General features: G+C 34.1%; 1 protein-coding gene and 1 long non-coding RNA gene across 2 annotated transcripts in view; one reads left to right on the top strand and one right to left on the bottom strand.

The window, feature by feature from the left end:
* The window catches only part of LOC139432627 (uncharacterized), a 77,934-nt gene that overhangs the window by 57,062 nt on the left and 5,712 nt on the right, over positions 1-15,160 (top strand). The gene's annotated exons all lie outside the window — the stretch shown is intronic.
* Positions 1-15,160, bottom strand: part of LOC139432626 (uncharacterized) — a 99,779-nt gene that overhangs the window by 47,654 nt on the left and 36,965 nt on the right. Inside the window, exon 4 of the mRNA XM_071201317.1 lies at positions 12,623-12,720. Coding sequence (XP_071057418.1) covers positions 12,623-12,720 — 98 coding nt within the window. The remainder of the gene's footprint in view (positions 1-12,622; positions 12,721-15,160) is intronic.

The following is a 15,160-nucleotide window of genomic DNA, read 5'->3' on the forward strand; positions in this document are numbered from 1 at the left end:
CTATGGATTTAAAATAAGATAATCTGATGTTAATAGGAACTATCTGAGATGTCGGATAGAAAATGTTTGTTTTCATAAAACTGGTAGCCAGTAGATTCTAAGAGTTTTGCTTCAGCCACCGTTTACGCTATAATTTTCCGTCTTTTTCCCTTTTTCGTCCCGCTCATAATCGCGCTGCTCTCGCTAGGCACTAATGCGAATCGTAATGGATCATTGAACCACGGCGAGCACAATTTGTAATGCAACCTCGCCATCAACTCCACGGCGGGGGAATAGTTGTTCGGCCCGATTTTCGTCTCTCTTTTTAATTTCCACACCGAGGACGTGTTTTTTTTTGGAACGCATTAAGTGCTGTTAGGGCTAATTACAGGAAGTAGCTTCGACGCTTTTCAGTATAAATACATCTGTCCTGGACGACGCCGTCGAGGAGGTTTAACTCACTTGCTGCTGTGGCTGCGGGACGAAGAACGGCCCCAAAAAAGAAGGAGGCACGAAGAACAAACCGTGCTCGCTGGACGCTTCACTAATAACAGTAATAATAATAATAAGCCAAGGAGATTTATCTACATCTTCTCAGCGTGCGTGTGTATCTGAGATTTATACTTTTTTCAGCCTCGAGTTGTACCGTGGAATGCGGCATTGTTCCCGTTTTCTTTGTATTAACTACTTTTAAAACTTGATTTATACCCTAGGCACCTTTTGAATTTAATATTTAAAACAAATTTGTAAAAGAAAACGTTTTGATTTCATCATTATTGGTATGCAAGGTTTTGATGGGGCTTTTTAAGATTCTAGATGATACACAGTGTTGCCAATAATCTCTGTTCTTCTTCGTGGCTCGATAGAACGAGATAGAGAAAGAGCCGAGTGCGAGTGGCGACGATTATATTTATACACGCGAACGTCGTGAAGGTCATTTGGTTGCATGTTTTGCGAAGCCACGGCCGGTCCTGATTTACGGTCTGCACCAGTGCACCACAAAGATACGGTCAAAGCCACCACCACCACCAACCTCTGGCCCAACGGTTCGCAGACGCCGGCGCGCTCGTTGTAGCCTTGACTGTCGCGCGCGCGCGCGTTGTTTAAGTCGCTTCTCTTCTCAACATTCAAACTTGAGCAAAGAGCAACATGGTTTATTAAGATGAATCATCTAAATGCGGATATTACAAATCTTTATTTTGTTTAGTTGAAATTATTCCAAACTAAATATTATTCTGATGATGATGGTTTGAGTGGCATTTAAAGCGTCAATTAGAGTCGATTTTTTTGTTCCCATGGGGATGGATGTCCATAAATACGGATCAGCGAGCAGCGTGGCTCAATTAACATATCAATTAGGAGAGTTCTGCGATCGGGCTCCTTTTTGCAAAAATTTGTTTATTTAGTTATTTTTTCGAGACCGGCTTCGGTTAGATGCAAATCCGAGCGAGCGCTCTGATTTGAGCGCGCTTCCTGTTTGGATAGATTATGTTTTATGTCTTCATTTGCATCGTAGATGGACTGGAGCCCGCGGGCCAACGGTGCGCTTAATGACTCGTCTACCGAGAGCCCTCATTTTTTCACTTCTCGCCTTCATCTTAAAAATGTTGGAATATATATTTTTATACTTGTAATTGCTCACATACTTAAAAGTTGTTCTGGTTTACAAAAACTTTTCAACAAGCAACAATTATTACATAGATTAAGTGTTGACGTTGATGTAAATCGAGTTCATCTTGCGCACCACTTCTTCTCAGCTTGAATATATTAGTTGTAAATCGTTAGCGCAATTACGGCTTAATGATTTTACGTCCAACGTTCTTCGATGTTTATCGTATCGATGGTTATTATGAGACGAAGCCATAATAATAATTTCCAAGTCGCTTAGGAAAAAGAAAATCTTTCTTATGAGCATAATTTAAGTGTTTCCATGACCATAGTAAAGAAACTGGTATGTAACGCAGGAAAACGTAGGTGTAGGTCAGTTAGACGTAACTAGACATTTTAATGCGATCCTATTCGACCTTACTCGGTCAAGGTTCCATTCTAAGTCGGTCGACAACACGTTCCCAGCCCCAACATACTCTATTCGTTACAAGCGTGTTTCTCTCCTCTTAGAGCTGAGCGAACGATCCTCTCAATGGAATAGCACGTTCAATTCCTCTCCACGATCGTTATCGCACCCGCTTCGATCTTTCCATAAAATTACTGCCGGTTTTTCTTTTTTTATTATTTCTGCAATTTTCAATCGTTCGTTTCCATTTGGTTTCTTTGCCGAGAAACAATATCCCCATTGAATCTGTACCGCTGCGGGCGCGAACTTCTCCTTCTGCGTATCTACAACGAGAATCTACCCGATTGTTCCGGCCCGTTATTAGCAAGCGCGCGCGCGGTGGCCACCATAGAGAATCCTTCGGGGGATCCTTTTCGACCCGATCCAAGTACTAACCCAAAGGGCAGAAGCGTTTTAACTCTCAATCGATCGACAATTTTATTTATTATCATTCATTCGAGATTATAAGAATTCTGTTTTTGATTTGTGTTAATTATGCTGAAAATAAACAACTAAGAAACTTAAAACCTCTCCAAAACAATTGTAAACGATTGTAATCCTCTAAATTAATCACGAAACTTTATTAAAATGTGAATTTTTGTCACAAAAAACATTATTGAAATCTCAAATTATAACTTGAAATGTAGGAACTTCATCAAAGAATTGATTTCAACAACAAAACTTTAAAAGTATCATCAAAAGACAATGAAATCACTTCTTGAAACTTCTTTATGACCTTACTTTGTAAAAAGAAGTTTGGCGGTAACTCATAAGCTTCATTGAAACATAACCAAGTCCAAGAAACTTCATCGAAACTTTAAGTTTTAGACAAAAAGTGAGTGTAATACAAAAAAACTTCGTCGAAACGTTAATTTATTGTTGATAATTTAGATGTTACAAAATTTAAACTTCACTGAAACTTCAAATATTAATCACGATTAAAAAAGATCAATGGAACCATATTTACGTCATAAAACTTAATTTGAAACCTTAAATTTGAACAAAAAGTGTAGCAGTAACTCATAAGCTTCATTGAAACATAATGAAGTCGAAGAAACTTCATCGAAACATGCATTTCTTATCGATAACTTAGATTTTAGCCCACATAAACGTCATGGAAAGCTCAAATATTAATCAAAAATTTATTTTCAACTACAGAAACTTCAATGATACCAACTTTTCTTCATAAGACAACATTACTACAATAATTTCTAATAAGGAGTTTAACAATAACTCAAAAAAACTTCATTGAAACCTAATCAAGTCCAAGAAACTTTCATCTCAAATTATAACTTGAAATGTAGAAACTGCATCAAAGAATTGATTTCAACAAGAAACATTAACATAAAAAATATTATCAAAAGACAATGAAATTACTTCTTGAAACTTCTTTATGACCTTACATTGTAAAAAGAAACTCATAAGCTTCATTGAAACATAAACAAGTCCAAGAAACTTCATCGATACTTTAAGTTTTAGACAAAAAGTGAGTGTGATACAAAAAAAACTTCGTGGAAATGTTAATTTATTGTTGATAATTTAGATGTTACAAAATTTAAACTTCACTGAAACTTCAAATATTAATCACGAATGTATTATCGAGTAAAAAAAATTAATGGAACCATGTTTACGTCATAAAACTTAATTTGAAACCTTAAATTTTAACAAAAAGTTTAGCAGTAACTCATAAACTTCATTGAAACATAACGAAGTCCAAGAAACTTCATCAAAACATGCATTTCTTATCGATAACTTAGATTTTAGCCCACATAAACGTCATGGAAACCTCAAATATTAATCAAAAATTTATTTTCAACTACAGAAACTTCAATGATACCAACTTTTCTTCATAAGACAACATTACTACAATAATTTCTAATAAGGAGTTTAACAATAACTCAAAAAAACTTCATTGAAACCTAATCAAGTCCAAGAAACTTTCATCTCAAATTATAACTTGAAATGTAGAAACTGCATCAAAGAATTGATTTCAACAAGAAACATTAACATAAAAAATATTATCAAAAGACAATGAAATTACTTCTTGAAACTTCTTTATGACCTTACATTGTAAAAAGAAACTCATAAGCTTCATTGAAACATAAACAAGTCCAAGAAACTTCATCGATACTTTAAGTTTTAGACAAAAAGTGAGTGTGATACAAAAAAACTTCGTGGAAATGTTAATTTATTGTTGATAATTTAGATGTTACAAAATTTAAACTTCACTGAAACTTCAAATATTAATCACGAATGTATTATCGAGTAAAAAAAATTAATGGAACCAAATTTACTTCATAAAACTTAATTTGAAACCTTAATTTTTAACAAGAATATCTTATAAGCTTAATTGAAACATAACGAAGTCCAAAAAACTTCATCGAATTTTGAAGTTATAAAAAATAATTTGAATGTAGTACAAGAAACTTCATCAAAAGATGCATTTCTGATCGATAATCTAGATTTTAGTTAACTCAAACTTCATGGAAACCTCAAATATTAATCATAAATTTATTATCAACTAAAGAAACTTCAATGATACCAACTTTTCTTCATAATAAAACAATACTACAATAATTTCTAATAAGGAGTTTAACAATAACTCAAAAAAAACTTCATTGAAACCTAATCAAGTCCGAAAAACTTCAGCGCATCCTTAGGCAACTTAAACTTCATAGAAACCTCAAATATTAATGAAAAATTTACTATTACCTAAAGATATTTCAACTTCAAATATTAAACAAGGATGTCTTATCTAGTAAAAAAATCAATGGAATCAAATTTACTTCATAAAACTTAATTTAAAACCTTAATTTTTAACAAGAAGTTTTGCAGCAACCTAACGAAGTCCAAGAAACTTCATCGAATTTTCAAGTTTTCAGCAATAATTTGAATGTAGTACAAGAAACTTCATCAAACCATGCATTTATTATCGATAGCCTAGATTTTAGTTAACTTAAACTTCATGGAAACCTCAAATGTTAATCATAAATTTATTATCAACTAAAGAAACTTCAATGATACCAACTTTTCTTCATAAAAGAACAATACTACAATAATTTCTAATAAGAAATTTAACAATAACTCAAAAAAACTTCATTGAAACCTAATCAACTCCAAGAAACTTCAGCGCATCCTTAGGCAACTTAAACTTCATAGAAACCTCAAATATTAATAAAAAATTTACTATCAACTAAAGAAGTTTCAATAATACTAATTATAAGTCTTCTTCATAAAACTTCATTATCACGTTAACTTCTAATAAGAAGTTTGACAGTAACTCAAAAAACTTCTTTCTAACCTAAACAAGTCCAAGAAACTAGATATTTGAATTTAATACTAAATTCTTCATCGGTACATTAGTTTCTTAACGATAAAAAACTTCAAAAAACTTTATTAAAACATAGGAAAGTCCAAGTTATTACTGAATAGATATAGATTAAACGAAACTTCATGGAAACATTAACAAAAGCTTCATTAACCTCAATCATTAATAGAACGAGTTTATTATCAAGCAAAGAAACTTGAAGAGAACTAAATCTACTTCATTAAACTTGATTGTAATCAAAATTTCTAATAAAATGTTCAGAAAACTTCATTGAATCTTATCCAATTCCAATGATTCCATAGGTTTTAACCGAAAATTTGATTGTTATCCAAGAATACTTCATTAGAACATTAAATTCAATAAAAGTTTTATCACGACTTTATATCTTCATAAAATAATTTATTTTTAATCAAAGAAACTTCAATGGAATCAAATCTACTTCATGAAACTTCATTGTAACCTTAATTTCTAAGAAGAAGTGTAACAGTAGCTCAGAAAACTTCATTGTAAACCTACCCAAGTATAAGAAACTACAACGAAGTTAGTCTTGACGATAATTTGAAATTCATTCAGTAAGAACTTTATTAGGATGTTATATCTCCATCAAAAATTTATTATTAACCCAAGAAACGTCAATGGAACCAAATTTACTTCATGAAACTTCATTATAACATTAATTTCTAATAAGAAGTGTAAGAATTGCTCAGAAAACTTCAAGCAACTACAACAATTTCAAGATACTTCATTGAAACATTAATTTCTTATCGATTCAAACATGTAAACCTTAGTGACACCAATTCTACTTCATAAAACTTTATTGTAACATTATTTTCTAACAAGAACTTCAATAGTAGTCCAAAGAACTTCATTAACACTTATCCTAGTCCAAGACATAGTAACCAATTCGCAGGTTTTAACCGAAATTTTTATTATAAAACAAGAAACTTCATCAGAACACTCTTTTTATCGATAATTTGAAATTTATTGAATAAATATTTCATCGCATTGTCAAATTTTAACCAAAAAATCATTACGAACCAAAGCAACTTCAATCAAACGAAATCTGCATCATTGTAGTCTTAATTTCTAAAAAGAATCTTAATAAAACTTTAAAAAACTTCACTGAAACATATCAAGTCCAGGAATGAAAAACGTACATTCAACGTAATCTTCAAATTTTAACTCAGAATTTATTATCCACCAAAGAAACTTGAACAAAACCAAACCCACTTCATGAGACTTCACTATAACTTTAACTTCTATGAGGTAGTTTAATAGTACTTCAGAAAACTTTATTGAAACCTCACCAAGTTCAAGAACTTTCAACGAACACTCAAGTTTTAACCAATAAAAAATTGCACCGAAACTTCAAATATTAACTTCATGAAACTTTATTGTAACCTTCATTTTTAAGGAGAAATTTATGGGTAACTCAAGAAAAGTTCATTGAAAGGTGGCCAGAGTCATGAAACTCCAAAGACATTTCAAGTTTTTATCCAAGAATTTAGTATTAACCAAAATGGAACCAATTCCACTCCATAAAACTTCATTACTACCTTAATTTCTAACAAGAAATTTAAGAGTTGCTCAAAAAAGAATTAGTAATCAATTCAAGATTAACACGAAACCGATTTCGGTCGTTAATCTATCATCAGCCGAATAATCAAATTAAATTTACAGTGATAAATTTACTGGAAATGGACATAGCAAGCATAACAAGCACAAAACATGAACGTAAATTACGAGTTAATAAAATGTTATTAAAGGGTAATGAAATAGTGACGAATGGAAAGTTGAGAGAAAAATTAACTTGAATTTACTTGAGTTAGTAACACTCGTCTTGTGTTAGTTCTAATGATAGTGCTAGTGCAAAACCGGAACTAACATTAGACCTAGATCTAGAAACATTCGGATTTAGCCGCACGTCTCTCAAAACGGCTAAATCCGAATAATTCTAGTTCTAGATCTTATGTTAGTTTTAGTGACAGTGCTAGTGCAAAACTAGAACTAATAGTAGACCTAGATCTAGAAACATTCGGGTATAGCAGCACATCTTTCAAGACGGCTAAACCCGAATGATTCTAGTTCTAGGTCTTGTGTTAGTTCTAGTAATAGTGCTAGTGCAAAACTAGAACTAACACTAGACTTAAAACTAGAAACATTCGGATTTAGCCGCACGTCTCTCAAGATGGCTAAACCCGAATGATTCTTGATCTATGTCTTGTGTTAGTTCTAATGATAGTGCTAGTGTAAAACTAGAACTAACACTAGACCTAGATCTAGAAACATTCGGATTTAGCCGCACGTCTCTCAAGACGGCTAAACCCGAATGGTTTCAGTTCTTGGTCTTGTGTTAGTTCTAGTTTTAATTGTTATTAAGCGCTAGGTTGTTGTATATTTTATAGAATTAAAAGTAGAACTAACACAAAATTTAGAACTATAAATATTCGGGTTTAGCCGTCTTAAGAGACGTGTGGCTAAATCCGAATATTTCTAGTTCTAGGTCTAATGTTAATTCTACTTTTATTTCAATATATACCAGATATGTCTGAATCAGGTTACACCAGAGAACAAGGCTGATTATAGAAGGGAACTGTTAAAATATAAAAAAATGATAAAAACTAATTTAGACAATACATGGGACAAAAAGTGTAAAGAACTAGACATATAGTTAGGAGTATCACGAGCGTCAATGCCTTGAAGCCTAGTACGATCCTTAAAATACAAAACCAATGAAAATTAAATATACCACTCACCTGTATTAGTTTGGAAAGAACATTATGGAAGCGAATTCATAGAATAAAGACCTCAGTTCATAACGCAAATCCCAGAAACACATAAAGTAGAAGGCCCTGCGGTAAAAATAAAAGCAGATCAGGTAAAAAAACACAAAAGGCAATGAAAAATAACAAGACAAGCGGTAAAAACTCATTGCTAGAAATATTGACAGATATCTTTCAAGACTTTGCGAATTGCGAAGAAATTCCAGAGGCCTGGAAGAAAGAGTGGATAACACCAATCCATAAAAAAGGAGATAAAATGAATGGTAATAACTACTGATATCTATCAGTCACAAGTTCCTTAAGCAGACAATACAAATTTAATAAAATTTGATACAAGAAGAATGGGCGACATGTGAAATGGAAGAACAAACAGGATTCAGAGCGGGTAGAACGTGCATGGATAATATGTTCAGTCTAAACCAAATCACACAGAAGAAAGTATCTATAGGAAGAACAACACATTTCTTATTTGTGGATCTCACCAAGGCATATGACACCATTCCTCAAAAAAAATTGTGGCAAGCGCTATCGCAAACGTCTATAAATGTCACATTAATCAAGGCGGTACAAGAATTGTACAGAGAGGCAGAAGCAGCAGTAAAGATAAACAAACAAATGTCAGAAAGCTTCAACATCACCAAAGGCCTCCGACAAGAATGCACACTGTCACCTCTATTATTCAACATATATGTGTTAGTTCTAATGATAATGCTAGTGTAAAACTAGAACTAGAAACATTTGGATTTAGCCGCACGTCTTTCAAGACGGCCAAACCCGAATGATTCTAGTTCTAGGTCTTGTATTAGCTCTAATGATAGTGATAGTGTAAAGCTAGAACTAACACTAGACCTAGAGCTAGAAACATTCGGATTTAGTCGCACGTCTCTCAAGGCGGCTAAACCCGAATGATTCTAGTTCTAGGTCTTGTGTTAGTTCTAATGATTGTGCTAGTGTAAAACTAGAACTAACACTAGACCTAGAACTAGAAACATTCGGATTTAGCCGCACCTCTCTCAAGACGGCTAAACCCGAATCATTCTAGTTCTAGGTCTTGTATTAGTTCTAATGATAGTGATAGTGTAAAACTAGAACTAACAATAGACCTAGAACTAGAAATGTTCGAGTTTAGCCGTGCGTCTGAAGACGCACGGCTAAACACGAAACTTTCTATTTCTAGGTCTAGTGTTAGTTCTAGTTTTAGTTCAATAAAAATATCAGACATAGTGATATCTTATGCTAACTAGCACTACCTACCACTCTCACTAGAACTAACATTAGACCTAGAACTAGAAACATTCAGGTTTAGCCGTCTTCAAAAACGCACGGAAAGGTACGCCCTTGTTTCTATGGAAATATATTTTTATATATTGCATTCTTAAGTGAAATTCACTGTATAATGGTAGATGTTTTGTTTATAGATTAACTAGAAAATAATTGTTGTGTGTTGAAATTCCAATATAATTTATTATGTACGTAATACCAATATAAAAACGTATAATTTAAATATTATGAAGTAAGCAAAGTAATCGGTTGATTATAGAGAAGTGTCTTTTCTTTCTAAAAAGAAGTTAATATAGTTTTGTTTCTTACAACATAAATAAAATATAGAAATTAAGTATTACTAGTAACCAAATCGGATAGTTTTCCGCAATCCTTATAAAGAGTGCGAAATAAAATTATCTTCGGTTCGTTAGAGATTGCGCTATAGAACGTCGCCGTTCTATAGTCGCCTTCCCAATAAGAGCACCGAGAGGAAATTGGGCGCAAATATGAGGAACTGATTGGGAAAACGAAGATAAAAAGTCGGCGCCGCCGTTCGCCGTTTCTAATTAAACGGAATTAGCTGGGGTTTGACGTCACCTTTCCGCAGTTGGCGCGAGATTTGAATCTTTTTTTTTTGCGATTTATTTTTTTTATCCATAGCGAAACAATAATTTACGTTCCACAACCGATGTACGTATCAATTAGAGTCGATTTCTTTCATTTTTGCGGGCGCAGCTCCTAACGGATGCGATAATTCCTGTTGGACTTTTATTGCGGTGCGAAGAAATTGATGTTCACTGGTAATTGGTTAGTATCAATACTTTTTTCGAAAAATATTTTATTTTTTATCGTTTTAACATGAACTAGAATTTGTTTTCTCCACATCGTTAACTATTAATATACCTACTTACAATGAAAAGAATTAGATCATCGCATTAATGTGGTTACTTTTGTGAGGTATTTATTTTTCCTTTTGCTTTCTTTGGGATAATCTCGTAGATGAGGGAAACATTCTAATTATCATGCGATCGGTTCTAATCCCGTCAAAGTTTTTTTTTGCTCGGTCATCAAAAACGTACGAAGGTTCACAGAGATCTTGGGTACGATAACGGAAACGCCTATGTTATTAAAACGTTTTAATAGCGTATGGGACGCGTTAAGCTTGAACGCGATGCTTAATTGAGTCGCGACACCGGATGTGCGTACGAATCGTTCCCATTAATGGACTTCTACTAACTTGGGTACTTAATGTATTTACTAAATTGTTTGAAAAAGAATTTTTTAGTAAATAAATAACTTTATGTGGAGGTAAGGAGTTGGGTTAAGATTTTTTAATGTTGGAACGCGGCGTGTCGTCTAGTAGCCGAACGAAGAAGAAGGTTTGGGATCCAGTCTGGTCGTTACAATCTCGTTCCAAGGTCGCACATTGGTTGACCGTAGTCAGACGACCAGTCAAGGTGTGTACTTTACGTTCGTCGATGATTCAAGCAAATTTTTTAGCAACAAACTAAACTCAACAACCAATTTAATTCTTTATTGCGAAATTGTTTGCAATAACTTTCTTGAAACTCTATAACTTTTATTAAACATTTTTGTACTCTTTTTGATGTCGTAAAATTAAAACGTTATAATTTAAAATTTTGACCGCAACGTTAATATTAAATCCGCGCATCGTACGCCGGATAAAGAATTGTGGGGGCCCGACTTGTTCCACCTGGGGTTTGGCCGTGAATCCCCTCAACACCTCCCCCCCGTGAATGTTCTGGTCCCCCGTTCGCATTCATCTGCATCAACACCTGCAGCAGCTACGCGGCGCATTTTTTTGACCGCGACTTGCCCGGGGCGGTGAATACAGGCTCCTCGTCGCAGGACGACGACGACGGCCCCCGTCCTGTCTGGCCGCTTACCTGCTGCCTGCTGCCCACCCCTGCAGCGTCGGCACGCAATCGCAGGTAGACGAATCGCGATCGTCCGAGAAACGGCTCTCTGTGGTCGTCCTGCTGCTCTTTTTTTTTTGGTTTCTATACTTTTTTTTTTGTCGATCGAATCGAATTTTAATAAAAGAGGGGGCTCGATCCGTCTACGTCGTCGCCCGTTTAATACTATTATTATTTTATTTCTTTTATGATCACTATGAGACATTTATGTAGACTTATTATTTATTGAAACATAACTGAAATATCTTAAGTAAGTTGTTAATGTAGATATAATGAATACAGGTATTTCTAAATTCATGCGAAAGATTTCAAGGAGTGATTTTTCAACAAAAATTAAGGGGGCTTTCATATAACTTTGTGTTCAAAACCTCTTACAGCACTCTAAAGTTAGGGGGGGAAAATTGTTTTTATTTAATAAATCCACTATAGAGGAATTTACAAGAATGAAATTTGGCAGATTTGGCCAAAAATGTTATTACAAGGAGCTGAAAAAATTAACCCCTATAATACTTTTCAAAATTTTTTAATGCGTCTACATTTTTCTATTTAAAAACTTTATTTAAATAGAGGGATTCAACACGCAACTTTTTTGTCTCTCGATATTTTCTCCTAAAATTGTTAGTTTGATCACAAAAAAATAAAATAATACACAGGCTCAAGTTAATTAATTCAGAGATTGGTTATTATTAGTCAAAGAAATGAACTTAACAATTTGTTAGTTGTAAAATATCAAGCGATAAGAAAGTTGCAGATTTTTTCCCTTAACTTTAGAGGGCTATAACTTGGAGAAGAAGGGGTTTTGAACTAAAAGTTATATAAAAGACACCCTTTAATTTTTGCTGAAAAATCACCCCTTAAAATCTTTCGCATCAATTTGGAAACACCTGTATATCATGGAATATCTATTGGCGAATTTTCTAAAAATATGGCTATCTTTATGGTCCCATAGCAGAAGAAATTTGATTGGTTATTTTGCTAAAAGTCAGTATAATCACAAAGATTATGTCATTCTGAGGCAAAATCGTATAGCTTGTACTTAAGGGCCAAAAGTCCAGCAGTGATTCTAGCTCGCTGAGACCAAAGAAAAGTAGTTGCTTATTCCTTGGGGCTAATATAATTCATTTTTGAAGGCAGAGAAAAGTAGGATTACTCACAGATGCCTTGCTCTGATGGGGGCACAGTGAGCAACCGGAATAGTATACACAATTTTAATTGAGGTTCAAATTTATACACCACGTCAGAAGCAAACCCGAAAAGATAGGATATAATAAAAGATTACCTGATCTTTTCTCCACTCTTTTGTATTCAGCAGCCGCGAGATGAAATAGTATTTCTCAGAAAGCAGGCAGAAGAAGAAGTTTCTGTGTGTTCTAGACTCTGAAACAACAAAAAACAGATCAAAAAAGTTGCAAAAAGTCACAAAAAGGTATTTGAGATAATAAAAATTATTGAGATGGATTGACCATAACATCTGGTTTGAAATAAAGGACCTATTTCATCAGTCATAAACCCTTGCACACAAGAGACTCCGCGAAGTCGTGCGATGTTAGCAAAACATTTCAGAGATGCTAAATAATAAGGCGCAACAATCTTTAAACAAAGGCGTAATATACTAAATAAAGGGACAACATCAGTAGTAGAGGCAATAACACAATAAGGAACCTAATAACCACACAAAAACGTTTGTTTCAACAACTTCCTGGAACGAAAATATTGATCCGAGATTGGACAGTACAACCTTACTTTACTATAAATCACAAAATTACAAAACCATAACGTTATTGCATATAATTGGAAACGATATTACAAGTGATGTGAATGAATGTGTATGAACAATGATGGTGTAAGAGGAGCAACTGGCTGAGAGGTAACATGGTAATAGAGTTGAAAATTCATAGCAATATAATCACATAAAGAGCGGTTACAAGAAGGCCTACGATTGCACTTCAGAAAACAGAAATAGATTCTGAAAGATACGACAACGAAAGAAATAAACTAACTTTCAAGACTATGAACACTCATGTCATTGTTACGCTAGTCTCTCTTGAAATAAAAAAGTGCAAACTTAGTCATTTATTTTATGTGGACGATCTAACTTTTAATTATTCATAGCCTATGCTGGAAAGTTGAGCCCCTGCTGTCATAACACTGTATAGGAGGTCTTCCAAAAGATCTGTTTGGTCTTTGGAGTCCATATTTCACTAGTCTTTGGTCTTTTGCGTTATTTAGGATTTGTAATAGAGTGGAGTTTGTTTTGAAGGTGATCTTTATGTTGTATCTTTTGAAAATTCTTTGTATGTCTATTGCAAGGTTGCCAGGGTAATTTACGGATCTGTATAGGATGGATTCGTTATTTTCTTTATTTTCAGGTAATAAAATTTAGTTATGTCAGAGTTTATTTGTTTTTTTGTATGTTTAGTAAGTAGATTATCTATGAATTGAGGTAGAAAATTATTGTTATGTGCCATGTTCTTAATTATTTGTATTTCTTGGATTTTGTAGTTGTCTGTCAATGGTGTTTCTTGTATGCGATGTATGACTTGAAAGCAGCATGTTTGTGTATATGGTGGTGAAAGGAGTCTGCAGGTATTACTGTATCCGATTGAGTAGGTTTCCTGTATATGTTGTATTCAATCTTATTTCCAACTTTTTTCAGAGTAAGATCTAAGAAATTGATGGATTCATTATTTTCAATTTCCATAGTGAAGTTGATTTTGTTGTATTGACGAAAGTATTGGCGTGTTGTAGAAGTTCACTGATGTTGTTGGGCGAAGAGTTATCCCAGAGAATCAAGATGTCATCAACATATCTTTTCCATAGTAAAATGTATTTATTGAATGGATCAGTAGGTTCAAGTAGTTCAAGTATTTAAAAAAAAAACACATATAATATACCAATATGGATGAAAACTCATGGAAAAAAACTCACCCTGTATGTATTTAATAAATTGTATCAATTCGCTGAATTTCTAAAGAAAACTTAAAATAATAGTAGTTAAGTAGACGTGAATGATTGTATTAATATTTATATGGTTTTCATTTTGTGTTGATACATTTACAATGTAATTGAGGAGTGTATCTTATGTCAAGATTGTTGTTGGTTTGTTCGACCGTAGACGTCCTCGATTGGAGTCATGGTCATCGTCGTTTTCTACGGCCGCGGCGCGCGAGCGCTTCAGACAAAACAAACTCATTTCACAATTTGGCGGCCGAGAACGACTCGACATCGTTGCGGTAGGTCGTTTCTGACGCAACCTAAATCTATCCATCGCAACCGTGTTTCCGTTCTCGAGACGAATTCTCTTATTTCCCTTTTGCTTCTTCGGTTCGCGGACCTGTTGCGCTTTCCCGAGACGCCCGCCCCCCAAAAAGAGAACCCTAAATCCCGGTGGAAAGTTGCCTTTAAAACAAATCGTCCAAGTGTATTTTTTTATTTCGCGCGGTATTTCTAGGTTAGGGTTAACGGTCCGTGTGCCACCGCACGTTTCCCCCATGCACTGGCTAATAGTAGGCTTGACCTGCATAATTTTCCTGAATTGACAAGCGATGCATATTTATGAGAATCCGCGGCAAATTGTGCGTAATTAAAACGATCGGGACGAGGGCAAAAAGTTCGATCCTGAGAGAGAGAGAATCGCGCGCGTATGCAAATCCTCAGGGCAGGAAATTAAACTATATCATTAAGGGTAATTTATTTATTTATTATGCTAATTAAGAATTAAATCGCGCTAGAACAAAATTTTTTTCAAATCAAGAATTCCCCACAATTACATCTTACATATTTCGAAAAAATTTACACTATAAGATGCGATGTCAAG

The sequence above is a fragment of the Onthophagus taurus genome, chromosome 1 (assembly GCF_036711975.1).
Source record: "Onthophagus taurus isolate NC chromosome 1, IU_Otau_3.0, whole genome shotgun sequence".
Taxonomy (NCBI): domain Eukaryota; kingdom Metazoa; phylum Arthropoda; class Insecta; order Coleoptera; family Scarabaeidae; genus Onthophagus; species Onthophagus taurus.